The sequence below is a fragment of the Erpetoichthys calabaricus genome, chromosome 2 (genome assembly GCF_900747795.2).
Source record: "Erpetoichthys calabaricus chromosome 2, fErpCal1.3, whole genome shotgun sequence".
Lineage (NCBI taxonomy): Eukaryota > Metazoa > Chordata > Cladistia > Polypteriformes > Polypteridae > Erpetoichthys > Erpetoichthys calabaricus.
The window spans coordinates 4715780-4736378 of record NC_041395.2 but is presented as its reverse complement, the minus strand read 5'-3'; the positions used below and the strand labels follow the sequence as shown (position 1 = coordinate 4736378).

General features: G+C 40.0%; 1 protein-coding gene across 3 annotated transcripts in view; it reads left to right on the top strand.

Moving 5' to 3' along the window:
* tial1 (TIA1 cytotoxic granule-associated RNA binding protein-like 1) overlaps positions 1 to 20599 on the top strand; it is a 45670-nt gene that overhangs the window by 11230 nt on the left and 13841 nt on the right. For 2 of the 3 annotated variants that reach the window (XM_028825619.2, XM_051923227.1), the window contains exons 3-4: positions 1399 to 1548; positions 1923 to 1977. In XM_028825619.2, coding sequence (XP_028681452.1) covers positions 1399 to 1548; positions 1923 to 1977 — 205 coding nt within the window. The remainder of the gene's footprint in view (positions 1 to 1398; positions 1549 to 1922; positions 1978 to 20599) is intronic. The other variant, XM_028825620.2, reaches the window with a different exon arrangement.

The window sequence follows — 20599 nt, the reverse complement described above, 5'->3', positions numbered from 1 at the left end:
CAGTGCTCAGGTGTAAGTTTAAATAATCATAGGAAGTACTAAGGGGTTAGTAGAACTGAGGCTTTAAATTTACATGTGACATTCTTGAGTGTATGACACAAATACTGTTTTGTTTGGAGGTGTTGGATGTAGGATTTGCTTTCACCTAATATAGTTTTAATATTCGGAATCTTGTTACATTTGTGAGACAGTTGTCAGCCTAGCCGGTATTAACCAATGCATTTGTTCAAATGCAGGTTTCAATATTTGGGACTGCACACAATGTCTTACGATAGGACACCAGCAAGGAGAAGTTGAGCATGCGGTTAGAATTTTTTAATCTACATACCTTTATTGAGTTTAGCATTGAGACTTATAAATTACAAGTTGAGTATCATTTGATTCTTTATGCTAGTAAATGTAAACCATTTCTTAGAAGGCAGGATATCTTCTCTGAATGAGACTTCAGTCTGTTTCAAGTCACACTTGCTCACTCCCACAGGGCCAGTTTAGAATTGTCGGTTTTCTTAGGCTGCACTTGTGTGTGAGTGAGAAGAAATGAAACGTCCACAGAAACTCTGCACCTGCCAGCACCGATGACTAGACTGGCGTCCCTGGAGCTTTAAGTGTTTTCTGCTAATAATGCTTGCCCCTGTGATTCATTATGATACTGAAATTTGACAACATTATTCTGTCAACTTAGAAAACCTTAAACACATTCCTTACTGTTGAGTGGAAAAATTTATTTTTCCCCTTCAGCTGTCAAACGGTAACATTTTGTGTAGCTTTTGATTTCAGATATTCTTTCCTAAAATAATCAAGTGGAACTTTCATGTGGTGACTGCTGTGTATCCAAAATAGGTTTGGTTTGGGGAATTTTAGTACGAAGTCCACCCTTGTAAAACTGCCATTTTGATTCATGAAAGTATTTCATTCACTCAAGTGTTAAGATGAAGCCTCTACTGGGTCAGTTTCACAGCCAAGCTAAAGCAAGCCACAGTGACATGACAGTGGCATCTGTTGTAAATGGGGCCATGAGAGGGTTGACTTGAAATTGTGAGTGGATTTAAAGGAAATTATCTAGTAATTTAATTTCTAAGCCTTACTGAAAAAGGAGCTCAAGGCAGGTGGTTCATTTGGTGAGTAGTGTGAAGACATGTGGCCTTGAATTTGTAAGCACTCATTAATGATCCCAGATCTGGAAGAACATGTAGTAAATTTATAAGAACTTTAGAATGACACAAGCAAAACAGTGTCCTTTTCGATCCTGAAAGCACTGCACACGAACTCCATTTGGAGAGTCGTTCATTTATTTAAAAGTAAAAGGTCTTCATGTACTCATTACTGCTTTTATTGAAAAGTGTGTATTTGGAGTTCACTATTGTGCAATAATATACTTTCCTGGCTTCTTTTTCTCAGCAACCCGATAGCAGAAGGGTCAACTCTTCTGTTGGATTTTCTGTTTTGCAGCATACAAGCAATGACCCCTATTGCTTTGTGGAATTCTATGAACACAGAGATGCTGCTGCTGCATTAGCAGCAATGAACGGAAGGAAGATAATGGGGAAGGTGAGTATCTGCTTTGCCTTATTCAAAGTCTTGCCACAAACACACAGTTGTTCTCTGATGTAACTTGTGGATCAAACAAAAAACCATAACTGATTAGAATACCCAGAAATTTTGTTTCAGTTCCAAATTTTAGTTTTGAGGGCAGATTATAAATGGCTTTCATTTTTAGTGTTCCACTAACAGCCAGGCTCCATAAGCAGTAATTATTCTTCAGAATGTTCCTATAAAATTAGCAGTGGTCAGTGCCCTGTGAGTTCCAGGCCAAATAAAGCAAATCTGGTAATGTCATGGTGTCCCTTAGGAGTTTATGGCTTATTTGATGATTTGAGAATTTTCATGAGATTCTCATACATTATTTTATTTATTTATTTTAGGAAGTCAAAGTAAATTGGGCAACAACTCCAAGCAGTCAGAAGAAAGACACTTCAAGTAAGTTTGTATTGTGTCAAGCTGTTATTACCTTGAAGTAAGGCCTTGGGCTTTTAAATAATGAGATGGCCGATTCAGTTCCTGTGTACTGTTTGCTCCGAGACCCAGAACAGATCAACATCTCACTTGCTGTACTTGCTTAGCTACTTGGATGTTCCTCAAAATGGTAACATTTAAAGTCCCTCTTTTTGACAGTCACCAGGTTTTGGTGTTCAAAGGATTTTATTATGTCTGCTGCATCGAGAACATTGATCTTCCAGTATTTCTTTTCAGACTGGCCTAAAATGTGCTTTGAACCTCTTTGAGAGGCTACTGCTGTTGCTATTGCAGAATATGTTCACACTGACATTAGGACTAAATGGATTCTGGTTACATCTTTGGGCATGTTTGATTTTAATTTTCTGTGTTTGCTAAAGTATTTTTGGTTAGGGCCAGAGGAGAACTTTGTCAATCCTCTTTAGAAAGGGTGTTCCATCGAGCATTTGAGCGAGAGTGGCTGGGGGGGGGGGGGGGGGGTCAGTAATTGGTTGGAAGTGTAGACATAAGTTGGCACTAGTGTTGAAACTGCTACTTAAGTACTTCTGTGTAAAGAATGTGTATAAAAGAAGACTATATGAAAGAGGAAGACCCGAGTACTGAAATTGCACTCAAGCATTAGGAGGGCTTGAAAGAGGGAGCAAGAAAATGGTGTATGTTTGAAAATACAGGAGTTTCTAATCCTATATAGTATGTGATGTTCACACTTTAAAAAGACAACAGCACATGGTCACATCAGGCCTTGAGCAGATCAGTGGAATAACGGGTGAAGGCCTAGAAGTATTGGAAATATTTACACTTCTGACAACAAGTGTGCGAGTAACAAAGTGAGGAACCATCTTGTGTGTCAGTGTTTAAACTGGTCCAGGCATTAAAGAAGGGTCTGCATACTTGAAACTGTAGTTGCTTTTCGCATATATGCCATTTTAAAATGGGTTGCAGATTTCACTCATAAGCCCATTACATCAACAGGTCCTGTATTTGTTTGGTTTCACCGAAACTATCTTTATAGGAGGACCATACTTCTGTGAGATACCAGCTAACGCTGATCCTGTAGTTCAAGGCTGTTAGCGTGGGTTGTGACAAGGCAGTGTGCTGGGTATTAGAGATTATCAAGTGGAGGGCTGTCTGCAAAGTACAAACTCTGCTTACAAAGCTGTGCAAGAACAAGGAAGCATTTTCAAGCCACAGACTTGAAATCTGGCACACAGATACTTCTCAACCTAAGTCCGCTTTCTGTCATAAGTTTCAGTCTTGTCCCTGATGATGGTGGTGGCAGCGGCTTGAGCATAGGAGAAAGTGACAAAAAATAGGACCGTGAACAGTGAAAAAGTAGCCGGGTGGGGCAGGATGGGGAAATTTGGTGGTGGGGGAAAATTTAAATGTGCACTATTTTTATTAGTTTTTTTTTTTTTCCCCCAAAGCTCAATATGACTTCCCTTTTTAAGGTTTGACACTTGTGCCAGAATATTTTTATTAAATTTAAGAACTAATTCAGGATCCTGCAACCGTAACAAAAAAATTTTAAATAATTATGACATAAATCAAGAGGCACAAGTATTGTCGCTGTCAGGAAGTGAAAACAATGAAAAAAAGTATGGGAAACTTAATGAAGAATTTTAAAAAATATTCTTCAAAGTCAACTTGCATATGCAGAATGTGTCTTCAGTTAAATATTTGTTCTTCTTTTCTTCCTAGAGGACCAGTTGTCTGCAGCTTTCCCATAATCAAAGTCCCCAGGATCTGGGCCCTTCAAGGAGATCACTCGTCATACACTGTCGCAGTGACTGTAGTGCAAAGTCCTGAGACAGCCATCTAGTGTCACTGGGCATTTTCAGGTCAATCTGGGGAATATTCAGAATATTTTGAATTTCCGTTAAACCAACCATCCTAAATGAAGAATTTTGGAAGAAATAGAATAGATGCCTTAAGATGTCGTTCAGTTTTGTTAAATAAGGTACAGCAGCTGCTGCTTGGGCACTTGCAAGGGCCAATCAGCGGTTTAAACAGTGGCAGTTGACCAAGAGTCCAGATGTTTTATCTTTTTAAGCAGTTTTGCCACACCTTTCTGTTTCCCAATCATAACAGCCGCTCCATTTGACTCTAGTTCAACCAGATTAGCAGTTTTCAAGCCTAGTGTCCATAGTTTCACTCCGTGTGTTGGTTGTAGTCTCCACTTTGCCATCAATCCTACTGTGGGTTGATACAAAACTAATTCTGACCTCTTTAGTGACTTTGCAAACATATTTAATGTAAATAATTGTTTTACATCTGAGATGTCTGTAGTTTCATCACACAGAATACTGAAACAAATGTCTGCGTGTATTTTTCAGTATGTTAGATTTTATTTCTGATGCAGAAGGACCTCCAGCAGCTCTTGCATTATTCTTTCAGTGGTTTAATGTGCATTTTTACCAACATTGAGATGTTGTTGTAAAAAGGAATAACCCATTTCGTTAGTGTTCCAACAGCTTTTCAAACAACGTTGTATGTGGCAACTTATTTTTTGCCAATCAATGCATGGATCTTAAAGCTCCCACAAAGGCATCTGTTATTTAACAGATATCTTTTTCAATTTGACCGATTTCCAGTTTGCTCTAGTACATGCTTTCCTAAGAGGTCAGCAGAAGACTCGATGTGTGTTTTACTTTTTTCATGGTTCAGCAAGCTTTCTTTTCGAATTCTTGTGCATGGCACGTTTACCCAAGGTAACCCCTCCTTGGGGGGGTGTGTGTTTGAATATTTCATGCACAATGAGCACCACATACCATTTTCTTTGACCATTAGCCAATTAAAATCTTTAAACCATTGTTTGTTTATGCCTGATAAGCGGTGCTTAGATTTATCAATTGGCAGAGTGTGTGCTGAAGAGATTTCCCCAGATGGACCAGCCTCTGCAATGTCTTTGTCTGAAATTGGCACATCAGGAGTTGACGCGGCACCTTCATTAGTTTGTGATGTCTCTTTTCTGAAATAACTGAGCAGTGTTGTTTTCTGAACACTTTTTTTGCTCATGTTGGTAAAACGTTTGGGGGGGGGGGGGGGGGGGGGGAATTGAGTAGCTATGAATAAGACTTGAGTGGAAAAGTGAGAGCCTACGGCTGGTACGCATTCTCGACATTTCTCGCTGTTTATCTCGAGATTAAAGTGGAACAAAGTCGACATGTTGACTTAATTCTCATAGTTTGTCATTAAAGTAGAACATCGTAAACTAAACATCTTAAAATGTTTAATTTACTAGATTTTCTCAAACCCCATCATAAATTGTGTAGCAACATGTCGACTTTATTCTCGTCATAAACATCAAGATTAAAGTGGAAACGTCGAGAATAAAGTCAACTTGTCAACTTTATTCTCAACAGGTGTTTTTTTTTTTTTTTTTTTCTCTCTCTTCACCATGACCCTAATGCATTTCAGTACAAACCCCTCAGTAATTCAGTAACAAAACTTTTTTGCCCAGGGCACAATGTGTGCTGCAAAGGTTTCTGAACACTTTTTTTGCAATATGGACGCGGGTCCAAATATGTGCAAATAAAAACCGCAGATGGGGTCACTTTAAACGGGAACCACAGTGAGTGCTACAAGGATTTTTGCACACAGAACACACCTAATGTTTAAACAACTGTGTGTGTATATATGTGTGTTTGCTATGTACTGAACAAAAAGAGAGCTGCTGTACGCTTAGCAGCGCTATACAGACTGTACTGACACCGAGAACAGAGACATCACTTCCTGACGCCCTTTTTCTGATATCTGACAGGCTGGTTCCACTAGACTTTTTATTTTTTCAGTCCTCCTCTTGCCTGCCCACCTCGACATCCTCTTTGCTTGTGAACTCCGCTCCGCCTCGTCCCCTGCTATTAGCTTTAGCAATATTTGCCCCCTCGTCCCTTGCCATCTCTGCAGATCATTAGATCTGCTTGTGCCTGTAGATCTGCAGCTGTCATCTCGCAATGTCATGTGAGATGACAGCCGGGCGCTCAACTAAATTAGCCAGGCGGAGCGCCCAGCTAAAAGGCTTCATCAGTGTTCTCCCTAGCATCTATCAATGGAGAAATCATGCCACCCGGGTTATAATTGTGGAGTAATGATTAGTACAGGTACCTTTTCAACCATGAAAATGGGGTCCTATTTTTGATTATCGTGTTTCTTTACTTGAGCATTTCCATCGTTCTTTTTGTCAAGTCCCCAAGATACTTTTTTTTTTTTTTTTTTTTTTTTTCTCTCTCCCACCCCCTGTGATTTATAGTATATTTTGGAAATTATACCTTGGTGAATTCAGGAAACAGAGCTACAGTTTTCATAAAGTGCATAATATGAAATACTACAACCCTGAGACAGTGCTGTGAATGTTGTGATGTTATTGTAATAGTTATCCCAATTGCAATTCAAGTGGGGGGGGAGGAATTGGGGTTTGATTCCCACCTGTACAGGGTACCCCCCTCCCTCCAATGTATGAGTTGTTGTGGTCCCAAGCTGTCCTGTCCGGAGTGTGTCCATATTGTCTTTAGGGATATTCATTACCAAAGTATTCTGCATACAAATAACCTTTCTACTACTAATGCAAAATACCATTCTATGACTTCTACTTAAGTGTATTGATGGTCAGTATTGCATTTAAATGTTATCCTCCAGCTTTTTTTTTTTTTTTTTTTGGGAACCATTTTATCTAGTATTTAGTACTTTTATTTCCCACACGAAGTGGGACGAAATAGTCTTGAGCTTTTGGCTCTCTTGACAAAACAGAAGCGCATCAATGGAGCGTAACTCAACAGGCTCGCCTCTTTCATATAAAATGTACATTCTGTGTTTCTTGAAATGTTTACATAATTATGGCCTATTATTGGATTAGGCTAAAGTCTGATTACTTAGCAGTGTATTTCTTGTCCAACTGTAATATATACTGTACCGGACTAGTTTTTGCCAGCTTTTTCTTGTATGAATACTTCCTTTACACAGCAGCAGGTGTGCTCAAGTCAATGTAAAAGTAATAACTCTTCACAACCAAAAGTATGGGGCTCATGGAATCCTTTTTTCAGTTTTCACGTTTATTTTTCCTTGATTTAGGTTTTCGTATCAACAGCTACAACAAAACAAACACTAAAGAAATGGCCCTTTACATTTCTTTTAAAGAAACTGCGCACTAGGACAACTGAACCTTATTTTACAGTTCCATTATTCAGGTGGGAGCCCAGATCCTCCACGATGCTGTATGCTGAGACTGCAGTAGGACAGCGAGTGCCCTCCACAATTGTAAGAGCTGTCACTAGTTTGATGCGTCCTTCAGAGATGAAGGTGAACTTCACTTTCAGGGTCTGGGGTAGTTGTTACAGCCTAAGCTGATGTGTTCTCGGCCAGAAAGAACTTTAGAGAGGTACCCTACTGACTCGAAGCGACTATTCCACCTGGTGTTTCCTTCCTTAGTGGTTCTTGGCAGACTTTACCCACATCACCAGTGATGCTTTCTCACTAAAGTATTTCTAGTGCTGCCTGGTCTCTCCCACCAAACTGATGACATGACACAAGCAGGTTGAATGTACACTACTTGCCATAACCCCTTTTAAAACTTCTGGTGTACTTTCAAACGAGTGTGGTGCATTGTCTGTAACACTTCTGAAATGTCATTAAGATTCAGCTGGTTGTGAAGGGACTGAAGTGCTGCTGCCTATGAAAAAGGTGGAAAAGTTGCAGCTCTCCATAAAGATAACCATCTACCAGAAAGTACTGGTCTTCAGTACCTGTAATTATGTAAATTTATTTCTAATGATTCTTAACGTTTTTCAATCTAAACATATAAAGGTTTATCATTACATCTGTAGCTTCATCTACTGCATATCTTAAAAGCGGGTCTCTTATTAATTCCCAGATTTAGTCTTGTATATTAGTTTGCTTAGTAATTATTTTAAGGGACTCGTTGCATCTGAGGAGACGTCTGCCCTTGTGCTGAGTTTATAAGGGAAGAGTCAAATGTGGACCGTGCACGCCTCGTCACGCTGTGAGGCAAAACCATTAAATCCAGAAACCTCATTGTTCATTTTTAAAAGGGAATCTGTTCACAACCAATGCCGTTCACTAATCCCATTTTCTATGGGAAAGACTCTTCATATCGGTTAAATAGAATTTCATGTACAATTAGAACTGCCTACATAAAAGAATTCCCATGGAGCCAGATGTTTACACCTCACTATGGTGAGAACATTGTGCTCTTGACTGTCGGTGGTTTCGTTAACTATAACATTTTGTTGCCACGAATCTTTCAAAGAATGGCATCCATATATTGTTCAAAGACACGGGGCAAAAGGGTTTGCCAGAAAATGAGCAGTCTTCATCGGAGTACCTCCTTGTTTATAACGCTTATTAAAGAGAAAGGACGCATCTTTGTCATTTTTTTCAAGCGGTATGTCTGACTTGCATGGATACAAACTGGCGTCTTTCATCTGACGATTTTGTTTCCTCTTGTTACCTGAAGGGGAAAACTTTTTTTTTGATCTTAGTTTCTCCTTATTCATGAGGTGGATTTTAGATTTGACTTGGTTATTACAAGTATCTTTTCTTGTCCAGTCTATGGTATACTGGTAAAACTCGTAAAAGAGTTGTCCAGATTTGTAAAAGTCGCCAGGATATTGTTGTGCCCTCAGTTTTGCAGTTAAGTTCGTGTTTCCTTAGTATTTCTTTTCTATGTAGTTAGTGTAACTGGCTAATTCGCATGCCTTTTTTTAATGAGAGAACCTACAGGAAACACGCACACAAACAGAGACACCGACTGAATTTCAATGAAGAATTGAGTTCGCTTGAAAAAAACAACAAACTAGAAAATAGGATGTGAATGATAGAACTACAGATTATTCAATCGTTTAATTTATTGGGATGTTGTAGCAGTCACCCCTTCAGCCTCTAAATTCCACACATTACTATTTTTAAATCTAAAATCCGTTTTTCTGCATTTAATTCTGTGTTTTCTGTATTGTGGAAATCATAGGGCCCTACAAGTACACTTTGCTGTTTTGGTGGGAATTTGCACAAGCGAGTGCTAGCTCAGCTATATACCTGGGTGGGAATTTGAGTAAAAATAAATACGCGTGTTTGGGTGGTTGTGAGCATACAACTGGATGCCTTGATGTATGAATTATGTGACATGAGATTTTTCTTTCTATAAATGTTTCGATATTGTTTGGTAGTGGCCATAGTCCAGTTTATATCAAACTTTTCCCTCTGGTTCTGTGTGAAAACTGGAGTTTAAAAATATTGCTTAGGCATCTTTACCGACTGCATGGTGTAAATAACATTATTTTTGAGGAGTAGGTTTGGGGCTGCTGCACAAAAATGGACCAGTTGGGTCACCTATGCAATGATTCAAATGTCACAAACTCCAGGGGCCTTGCGTATAAAGTAGTGCTGTACCAGTTATGGAAATTCTGGGCGATACTGACCAGTGTTTTTGTCGTCCTTTGCCAATACCGATTAGCCTATTTTTATTCGGGTTTAAATGTTTTTGTTGTGCTGTAAATGTATTATCAAAGAAAAAAACACATGTGAAACATAGATCACTTATTTTTATTAACTTGCTGACTTTTAAGATCTTGTTTGCTATAGATCTAAGCAGCCAGTGCATTTTGTGGGTGAAGAAAAGCAAGATATGGCCTGTCCAGGTCATGTACAAAAAGCTGCTTAACATGCACATCAAGACACCATGGCATTGGGTATATTAACAAAAAAGATGCAAAAAATGCATATTCTTTGTGCCATAATTGGACATGTATTACTTTAAGTAAAACTAAAATAAAAGGCACAATGAGGCCAGTAACCCTGGGCTTGAGTTGGCTTCTTTAAAAGCACAAATGTTTGCTTTTCTTAACAAAAAAGCATTTCTGCCTTTTCTCCAGGAAGTCGGTTTCTCTTTATTTACTATATTTGACACAACTGAAAAAAGGCGTTCACTGGTACACGGTGCCGACAGCTGCTTGATTGCTGCCTTGACCAAGGTTGGGAAGTGGGCTGCATAGCTTTTGCAATATTGGAGGGCGCGGTTATTTCTGTAGATAGGGGACTCGCAGAGTTATTCAGCTGAAAAAATAGTTTACAAACATTTATATTATAAAAACAAAAAAAAATGGGTTGACCAGTTTTGTGGTAAAGAAAAATGGGACAACCCCCTGTTACCAACCACTGGCATTAATAAAAACTTGTTGAAAGCGTGACATATGATTTGGGTGATATAAAGGGCATTCTGTCTAAAGTGTAATGCGGATGCACTTTTAAGAGATGCAGCACCAGCTGTTCCACAGTGCAACGCTTTGTAATGCAGGTGTGCCTTGAAATATTGAGACTGCTATATACTTCAGGGTGATTTTTGTTTTAAAGTAATGCTTACATTAACGCTAGAGTAGATGTTTTCTTATCTTTTACAGTTTAGACATAGGAGACATGTTTTTTCACAAGGTACCAAACTTGAAGCTGCATTCTAGCATGCAGGCAAACCTGTTCCTCCTTTTTGTTAAGTGCCCGTTAATTACCGTATTTTTTGCTCCATAAGACGCACTGTTTTTTCCCCCCAAAAGAAGGGTGGAAATGTCTGTGGTCTTATGGAGCAAATATTGTGTCACAGACCGTGATGTGTATTACCTGACAAAAGTCGACATCCAGGGGTAGAGGGTGACAATCCGCTGTTAATGGCAACAAAACTCACCATTACATTACAGGCATTCCCTCTCTGCTTGGAGGAATGTTAGACTCATTGACTTGGCATCTAATCTTTGTGTGTGCGCGTGAGTTACGAAATGTAAACAAAGGTAAGATGGCTTCAACATCTCGCGAGGGAGCAAAGAGAGTACAAAAAAAATACTCGGCAGACGATGTTTTGTGTATTATCAGAATTTGATTTTTGTTGCTTGATCTCCTGATCACTCTCAAGAGAGTGAGGGACTGGCATCAAATGATGGGACACCTGCCGATGCTGCCCCAGCCGAGTGCATTTGTGCAGCCGATGCACCTACGCAAGGTTCATGTGGGAGGAATAAACAAGACTGCATGACTTGCTGTTCGACGTGATAGATTACCAGCCGCTGGACGACTTCAGGCTGCTCTTTCCTGAGGCTGCTTTTCAGCTACTGTCGGACAGTATGCAGAGCAAGTTTTTGAATCACGGGCTGCGCTTGCACCGCATTCTCGTTTTTCTAAGTGGAAACCCACAACAAAAGATGAGATGAAGGGCGTTGTGGTATTACAAATAGAGACTGGACTGGACTGGCCATATAACTTCAGGGAGCACTGGTCCAAATGTGCTTTGTGCCCTGGTGGTTTTGGACAGGTTATGCCGCGTGATGATGGGTACGTGCTGCTGCAAAGTGATTGTGAGCAACTGAGCTTCATAAAATTCTGACACTAGTGATGAGTTATTGGGGTTTTCCAGAAAACTAGAGTGCGTGAACCTTAAAGTGCGCAATGATACTGATTGGATATTTGGAAGCTCCAATGTATGGCGCTATGTGGTGGGTAGAAACTTTTTTATCCCACCCAGCACATACTATTTGTTTGTTTGTTGATTTCACACACCCCCCCCCCCCCCCCCCTTCTGTATTTGCACATTAAAGAAATTTCATTTTCTTGGCAAAAAGAAACTGATTCTGGCATGTTTAATGGGGGCAAAAGTGTTTGTGTCCCCAGAACATATTTTGAGAATTTTTGTATAGGTGTTATGGTGAAAATCTTGCAACCTGAGAACAACTTGCACTTGAGTTTTAAGAGCTGATTAGGTTAATTTAGCCATTTAACTTTAAAAGTTTTTCTCTCTTACTGCTTAGAAGTTTATAAAATTTGGCATGTGTATTTAAGACTTGGAGAGGAAAAAAGTTTGATCTTTGGATTCAATCCAGCGCTTGAGCTTTTAACATTCAAAATTTTCTGATACAGTGGTCATAGCAGCTAAAAACTAAGGAGACATTGACTATTTTTTTTTTTTTTTATTTTAATCTATTGTGGAAAATTCCCACTATGCTGACTAAGATGATTGTCTTGAAGTGTACTTGCTGTAATAGTAATATTATTCAATCAAGTATAACCCAATACATCAAAGAGTGAGCCCCACTTAATTTTATATTTGGAAATGTACAATAAGTGTTCTCACATCTGAGTAATAAATGTGCTCATTTTCAGTTTTTATCATTTGTATTCATATTAATTTAGAGCTTGTACCATTTTTACAAGGCTTGTTGCATTTACTGTATGTTTTGAAATTGGAAGAACTGCTCAAGTATTCAGAGTTCCAGTGGGCCTGGCATGCTATCCAGTAGCAGTGTAACTGTTGTATCGGACTCACTGGGTGGTCACCTTTTTCCATGTTCTGTAGTTCCCCTGTGACTATCTCCTATGGGTTGGAAACTATTCACCCTGGCCATAATTTACTCCACCTTATGACTTTGTTTTTTCCCTTCTTTTTTAGCTTTATTAAATATGTTCATCTCTTGGTCATTGTTTAATTTACAGCTGGGTAAATTGGGCAGTCCTACCATGCCAGCAGTATTTGGTGTATTAAAACTCTTATGTGGTTTATCTTGAGCTGGAAGGACTAGACTGGCTTATGAATTTCTGGTTGACCTTTTAAAGGGCAGTCTGTGTCCAGGTCACATGGCTGGGTTGTCCATTGACTACACTGACTTTAATTGCAGGTCATTGTGCCAAGACGTTCTGGTGTTCTCCTGCAGTGTGGTGGTCTGGCTGGTTTACTGTCCTCATCCCCTTGAATTTTCTGAGCACCAAAGTTTCCTTGCCTCTTTTCACCAGGATTTTCCTTTGCTCCTCCTCGAGCCGTAAACCATGATAGATGGTTACAGTAATATGACAAATATAGTCTCGAATGGCCTATGATGTGTACTTTGGCAAGACTGGCACATGTAGTGTTACATAGCTTTTGTGTCCAGTACAGTTGTGATAATGCAGTCAGCTTCAGGTCATTGTATGAGGAATGGCTGCCATTCTCCTCCACCATGGTCTGGAAAGGTAACAATGTTAGCTGGACTCTTGGCACTCTGTGTGGATGGCAGTCGGTGTGTTCACCTCCGTTTTGGAACTAACTTGTGTTTATGAAATTCTAGAATGCCCTATGGCCATTTGCTTTAGGTCAGCAGAGCTGTAGCTTTACCTCTTTTATGTTCAATCATCGAGAATGTCCATGGTTTATTTTGTCAAGGAGTGTATGAGCAGGGATGTTTGGGATTTCTTTATTCTGTTAACATGTCATATATTTATTATTGCAAGTAGATTTTTCTTATTTTCATGATCCTTGTTTAGCACTTGATGTAGGGGCAGAAAGGTGTTGCATACGTGAGGTGGTAGGCCTAACTACCTATTGTAACATCCTGGCCCAGTGTATGAGTGAGTGGCCCTGTGATGGACAGATGCCCAGTCTGAATCGGTTTTCTGACTTGTGCCCCAGTGTGGCTTCAAAAATGCCTTCCTTACTCCTGTAATAAACGGGTTTAGGAATTTAACCTGATGTTGTCCTTTTCTCCGATGATTAGATTTATACCAGTCACTAAGAAATGTCACTGCGTTAGTAATTCATATCCTCTACAAACTGGCAAAGTCCTGGGGTTGTCACCACTTGAAACTGATCAGGTCGTTGTGACTTGCTGTCTACTGTCTTTCAGGGAGCTGGCGTGTTGTTCACATCTTGTTTCGCCATTTGTTTGTGTTCAATTAAATGATTTTGTGTGAGGTGATGAGATGAAGTGTTTAAAATGATGAAGGGAATTAGTCCAGTGGGTCGAGACTGAGTTTAAAATGAGTTCATCAAGAACACGGGGACACAGTTGTGAAGGGGAAATTACACACAAATGTTAAAACATTAAGATTCTTGGAATAAGCAACCAAGTCATGTGGTAGACAGTAAGACTTTAGGGACTTTCAAAACTCCGCTTGATGTTATCTTGGAGTTGAGTGGACAGGACTGGCGAGCTTTGTTAGGTTGAATGACCTGTTCTCGTCTAGTGTTCTAATGAGTTTGTTACTAAAATCTTTAGTGACTCTTATTACCCAATTTACATGCAATTCTAGATTTCCTAAATCCTAGTAAATTCCAAGTAACTGGTTTAATGTTACTAAGTTCTTTCTGTTGGTGAATGAAGAGGCTTTTTGTTATTCAGGTGGATGATAGGAGATTAAGCTGCTTGGACTGATGGTAATGGGGTTTTCTTGCTATATTGCACATGCTTTAATGGGGTTTTTGGGGTGAAACAGTCGCAATATTTATTTGGGTGTGGAGAGGGTGGGGTAGACATGGATACTTGAGGTACTGGAATAGGACATTTTTATTCCAAACCTTTACATTGAATATTGAAACTTTGCCAAATTCTGTGGGCCTAGAACTAACTGTAGTGTCAACTTTCATTTGCTCTACTTTAAATTCTTTTCTGCTGATTCCTCAGATATTTCTCTTATGGATTGGAGTCATTTTAGATAAGAAGTTCTTAAATGGTAAAACTACTCTGTTCATTGTAAAATTGTTTTTAATCAATATTGTGAAAGGAATGAAGACTCGCCGTGCCCTTGTTTTCTTTCCATGGCATTGGCATCATGTGCCATAACTACAGACATCCCAAATGGGCTCAGGCCTCCACTAAGTGTTTGGCTTTATTAGGGTTTCGCCTTTTGTAGAAGGTGAGCGATGCACAGCGTGAGGAGAGTGCTGCTCTGCCTTTGCTTTGATTTATGTTGGTTCAGAGTTCACTTCCTCATGAAGTACAAGTGCGCATTCAAGCACCACTGTCTACATAGTTGGGAACTAGGAGACCTGCTCGGACTTGTGCGACTGAAAAATGCTAGAGCTCAGACATAAGGGGGGTGCCATGTAGCAGCTTGTATTTGAAAGAGAAGATGATTACACTTTTTTGGGAGTTTTACTTTGGCAAAAATGCTCCAAGGTCATAGAAATGTGATGGCTGTGAATCAGAAAATAAGCATGGAGCAGTGAGGGGAACATTTTACTTTTAATAAGAACTTCATTACATTTTTCTGAGTAATGAATGTGTGGTGCTTATTGCCAAATGTAATATGTTAGTGTTTGGTTTCCTTATGGAGAAACTGCATATTTCACTGGCCAGCATTTGTTGTTAAAGTCAAGCCCATCCTTGATGAAGCTTAGCAGAAACCTGGCTAAATGTGGCGAGTTTCTTGTTTTACTAGTACGTTTAGTCCATGTTCCATTAAGTAACATCCCTTTTTTAATGTCCCTGACCGGAGCCCATTAAGATGCATGCTAGGACACCTGATCACACTGTTTCAACATATATGGCAGCCATTTGCTATAGACCTCTACTGTCAACTGCCACATTGTCTGTCACTGGACTGCCTGTAGCGCACTCTTCTGCAGTTGGCTTAGCAATTGAATCCTGCAAAGGACTGGCATACCGACTTATGTGACACACGTTGTTTTTAATGCATATCCCTAACACTGCTCCTGAAATTGTACTGCTGTGCGTGGCATTGTACAGTCAGCTCCTCAGCATTAATTTAGCAGTTTCTGAAATACTGAGACAGATTATTTCAGCCAGGAGAATGAATGAATGATGTGATCGCAACAGGCATTTGCCTCACTAAATTGATCTTTATGGACACTTCCAGTTTTTCTCTCCATGGGTAATTGATGCGCAAGTAAAGCAAACATCCATGCACTCAGACATGCGCAGACTGCGAAATCCTTCATTGTTCCCCTGCTGCAGGTTTACATCCCCACAAAACTGGGGGTTGTGTTTACCCAGTCTGAGGGACCAATACCCCAGTTTCTCTTAACAGGACCACATGTGTATGTGGCATTTCTTAAAACCAGGTTTCTGTGTATATCATTGTTGTTAGAGCTCATGCGAACACGCACTGTGGTGTAACACAACATTAATGGGAGCTGTTTGGAATTTTTTTTTTTCCAGCTTTAAATATTAAGATTAATAAATATTCAGATATATTTAGAAGTTGGGTTTGGTATGCCAAGCCAATCCTCATGACATCTGGTGTTTTCAGACCCTCTTTATAATGTATGTAAAAAGTATGCACCCCCTCTTTGTTGTATAAAAACTTCAATCAACCATAGCGGATTAAATTTAGCTATTTGATATTTATTGGCTGAAAGACTGTTCAGTGTCGGTGAAAACTGGGCTCGGCAGAGTGGTCTAAATTAATTCCAGATGATGATCCTAAAAATTGTCGTATGTGTTCACCCTCTTCAAGTCAGTATTTAGTAGATGCTTTGTTTCCAGCCATGACAGCCCTGAGTCTTTGTGCACAGGTCTCGCTCTGTTGCTATTCGCTTTGCACACTGGGACTTTTTTTTGTTTTCCACTGATGGGTATCATGATTGTGAGTGAACAGTGTTTTTCAATTCCAGCAACACCGTTTCCATGGGTTTGAGATTTGGACTCCATCTCTGCCATTCCAGAGCATTATTATAGTTGTTTTGAAGCCGTTTGTTTGGCTCTGTGCTTGAGTTCATTGTCTTGCTGAATAAATGGTCAAGTTGTAAGACCCTTGTTTCCTGCACACCGATCCGGGTTTTGTGGCAGCATTTCCTTTTTTTTTTTTTTTTGTTCTGCATTCATTTCCATTACCATGCGTTTCAGGGCCTGCTGCAGAGAAGCACCTCAATGGCCTGCTGCCACCACCACCATCCTTCATGGCCTATAATCTGATGGCCAGAAAGCGGTTTTCGTCGTCTCAAACCACAAACTTCACTCCAGCTCACTTGATGGTGTTCCATGTAGTGCTGGGCGGTATACCGCTTCATACCAAAAACCGTTTATTTTTGTTATGATATGGATTTTTCTTGTACTGGAACACCGGTTTAAATAGCCTAAACACTCGGAATGTGGCGCAGCGGGAAACTTTAAGGGGGGACCTTTTTCACTGGTGCACCGCTAAATATGCTTCCAACAGAGTACATGTGTTACTGGAGGTATTGAGTGGTGAAAATGGACAGAGAACATTCTGAAACTGAAGCTGTAGCCGATGGTAAAGTTGAACATGATGACACAGAAAAACCTTTGACGAAAAATGGTGCCGTGTCTGTTGTCTGGAGATACTTTGGTTTTAAAAGGTCGGATGTGGACCATTATGTTCAAATATGTGAATACTGTTTCTATACTACTGGATAATACTGCAAGCCAGGTTGTACTTATTTTTTTTCAATACTGTATAATGTACCTGGTTACTGTGTAATAGTGTGATGTGCCGGTCCCCCTACAGACTTCCTCTTCCCACATGGGAGTCTGTTGAACCAACACAGTTGATCGTTATGACCGAGATGAGCTGAGAAATCTCATTGAAGCCTGGGGATGATGGAATGTGCTCAAGTGCTTTTGTTAAAAACAGTCAAAAGTAAAAGCAAGTGTCCGTTGTGCAGTGTTCAGAAAAATACGGTACCCAAAAAAATAACCACTCCATAAAGCCAGTGAAACGTGGGGATAAAATCCATAATAAATCCGTTAAAATTCAGTCTCTCCTCGCCCAATCACAGCACACCACCTTCTGTCTCCACGGCTCACCCGTTGCTGGCGGAGCCTTTGCAGCACGAACTGCTTTCTGCCAACTCCTGTTTTGGCTGCCGCCACACTGCGCAGCCAGACCGTCCGAGGTCGGCACACCTTCTGTCTTCCTTTGTGCGGACTCTGTCGATCCTCATATCCATTGGGAGGTCTCGCATTTCGCTTGCCCCACTCTACACGCTTAGTCAGTGGGGTGAACCAGGCCCTAGATCGCCTAAGCCTGTGCTCCCTCACGGAGACCCAGCTCGTGCTGCCTTCTCCTTCCTGGTGTCTGGATCGTCTCCCATGACTACCTTTTCCTTTCTTTAACCTCCTTGTGTTCTTTTTTCCTTCCCCCTGTCCTGCCAGCCCATAAATAAACGTCTCCGTGGGCACAGCGCCTTATTCACACGCCGCAGTAAGCCGATGAAGCAATTGGGAATGATCGGGTGTGGCTCGCCCCAATCACCTCATCAACTCCCCATGGTCGTACAATCACGCCCATGGAGACGGACACGAACTGGATTTAAAAGCGGACCTTTTTTTTTTTTTTTTTTTGAAGCCGCTGACCCACTAAACCACAAATAGCATTATAAATGCAAGTTGCAGTTTTATTATTTATGTATAAAGCCTATTAATGCTATTTGCCTTAAGGATGGTTCAGTTGGTAAAGATGTCATCACCAAGTTGCACTTGTTTTATTTTATTTTGGTGAATACTGTGTAATGTGCCTGGGCTTGAAGTTTTGAAGTAATAGTATTACTGGAAGTTGCACTATTTGTTGTTTGTTTAAATATTATGCAGTTTAATGATGGTAAAGTTGTTTTAAAAAGTCACTTTAACGTGTCCGTGGACAGAGATTGTTAACATTAACAGTGTAGTTGGTTTGCAAAAAATATTTACCATTCCTTTTCTAAGACCTGTCCAGTGCAATACAACTTTTGACAAGCACCTCTGGATATTTTACTAAGTCTAAATGCCTCTTTGGATGGTTGACAATTTGTTGTCAAAATTTTAGTTTAAGCTGTTTGCAAAATTTGTTCAATAAAAAGGTTCTATATTTTGACAGCAACTGTCATGCAGTGTAATTTTTTCTTCTCTTCATTAGTGCCCCCCTCCTTGAACTCTTTATGGGGCCATGCAAACCTGTATTAATACTTGTGTGCACATTAAAATGTTTTTCATACAATTATCATGACAGTGGAATCGGTTATTCTTAGTCAGTCTACTGCAGTAATTGCAGTGGAAAATGTGGTTAACTAACTCATGCATGGGGGGGGAAAAAAATACCATTGAATACCGTGAAACCGGTACAATTTTGAAAAATACCGTGATACAGAATTTTAGTCATACCACCCAGCACTAGTTCCATGTGCCTTTTGCCCAGAAGTATGATGATCTCTCCAGTAAAGCTGTGACCGGTGAAGCACTCTGGCACTAGCTGTTAGTTCCGTCGCCCCACTTTCACAATCTATAGGTTACCTTTTCACTTGGACAGTTTTCTTCCAAAGTTACACTTTTTTTTTTCTTAAAGCTCTCTGGTATCCACAGAACTCCAATTTTAAATTGGACAGTTTAAACCACCACCTCTAACTAGTATATATTAATGATCTTACCAAACACTGCTGACTTGTATCTTCTTTGCTGTACGTTAGTACCCTCAAAACGGGTCATGTTGAGTATAGGTTTAACTTCCTATTAGCTTAAGCTGCAGAATTTGTTTTCTAAAAAGGAGAAATGTGCTGTTAAATGTACTGCTCTGTCTCTTTCTATGAACCAAAACCAAATTTTACTAGCAAATGGAGCCTTACAACTTGTACTGGGAGCCTGCCAAACATCAAGATTATGATTGTGTGTGGTGTCAGAATGCAGTCCACCTAGTAGATGTCTGCAGAGCATGGAGTCTCGTGATCTAATGTGCCCATTTGTACTTGAGGAAATGGACATCTGTCACATCAACATTCATGTAGACCCACTATCACACAGCAAGTAGTCCTATGCAATGTAGAGATCAAACTCAGTTTTAAAATTTATCACAAAAATGTAGCACTTGAGTGTTGCTGTTGTCTAGGGTTGTCTTACACTCTCCTTCCATTGCAGTGCAATGCACTCACTCCTGGTGAAATCAGTCTGTAGTTTGAGAGTGCAGATCAAGGAGGGCTCCCATCTTGAATGTATATGAAACATTCTTTGTGTCTCAGCCTTTTGTGTTAGAGGAGTCATTCAAGCCACTCCTGCATATTGGCTTCTGTTGTGTGAATGCAGCCATCTTTGATTTAAGTGTACCCCTGTGAACTGTGTTAATATGCACTTGTGGGACTGATGTGATATAATGGTTCTTGGAAATGCCAGCTTTCCAACAATATGTACTGCTTGTAAAGGGGCTATATACAATTGTTAAATATGGGTCCTTATTTACAGAGGACACTTGGCCTATCGTGGAGAGGACACTTTGAGGCCTCATCTTCCATATTCAGTTCCCCTGCAAATGGTAGCAGCCTTGGGTTTGAAGTGTTTTTGATCAAGATTCTGTTTGTCTCCACAGCTTTGGAGCAGTTTTATAATTTTTGTCTTTGTAATTCTAACCTCCTTACCAAAACCATATTAACTAATCTTAGGCACACGGACAAACTGTTAATTTGAAACCTACAGTTGATTGCCGTTGGCCATCTGTAGCATTTTCTCAGAGCTGCCCACATAGAGCTCACATTGTTCATTAGTTAATTTCTGGACTCTAGTCTTATCTCCCTTCCCGTTCTCCAACCTATTAGTTGGTAGTAAGTTCCTTGAGGTCACTAAGGACTTTGCCTTTTAATAATTTTAGAAGAAAACGCTAGACCTGTTGGAAGACCGCGTAGGGAATTTGTGGTTTCAGAAGTGCAAACATTTCAGTGATGTATGGGCTGGTATGCAGCCTGTAAGGAAAAATGAGCCTTTGTGGAGAATCTGTAGAGTACTTTTGTATTGAGAAGTCTTGGAAGCATCTGTACTGTGTTTTGTGAATCCCCTATGGTGTGATTTCTTTAGATTCAAGTAGTTCACTGCTCTTGTGCTTGTTGGTTATTGGCTTCATTAACTCT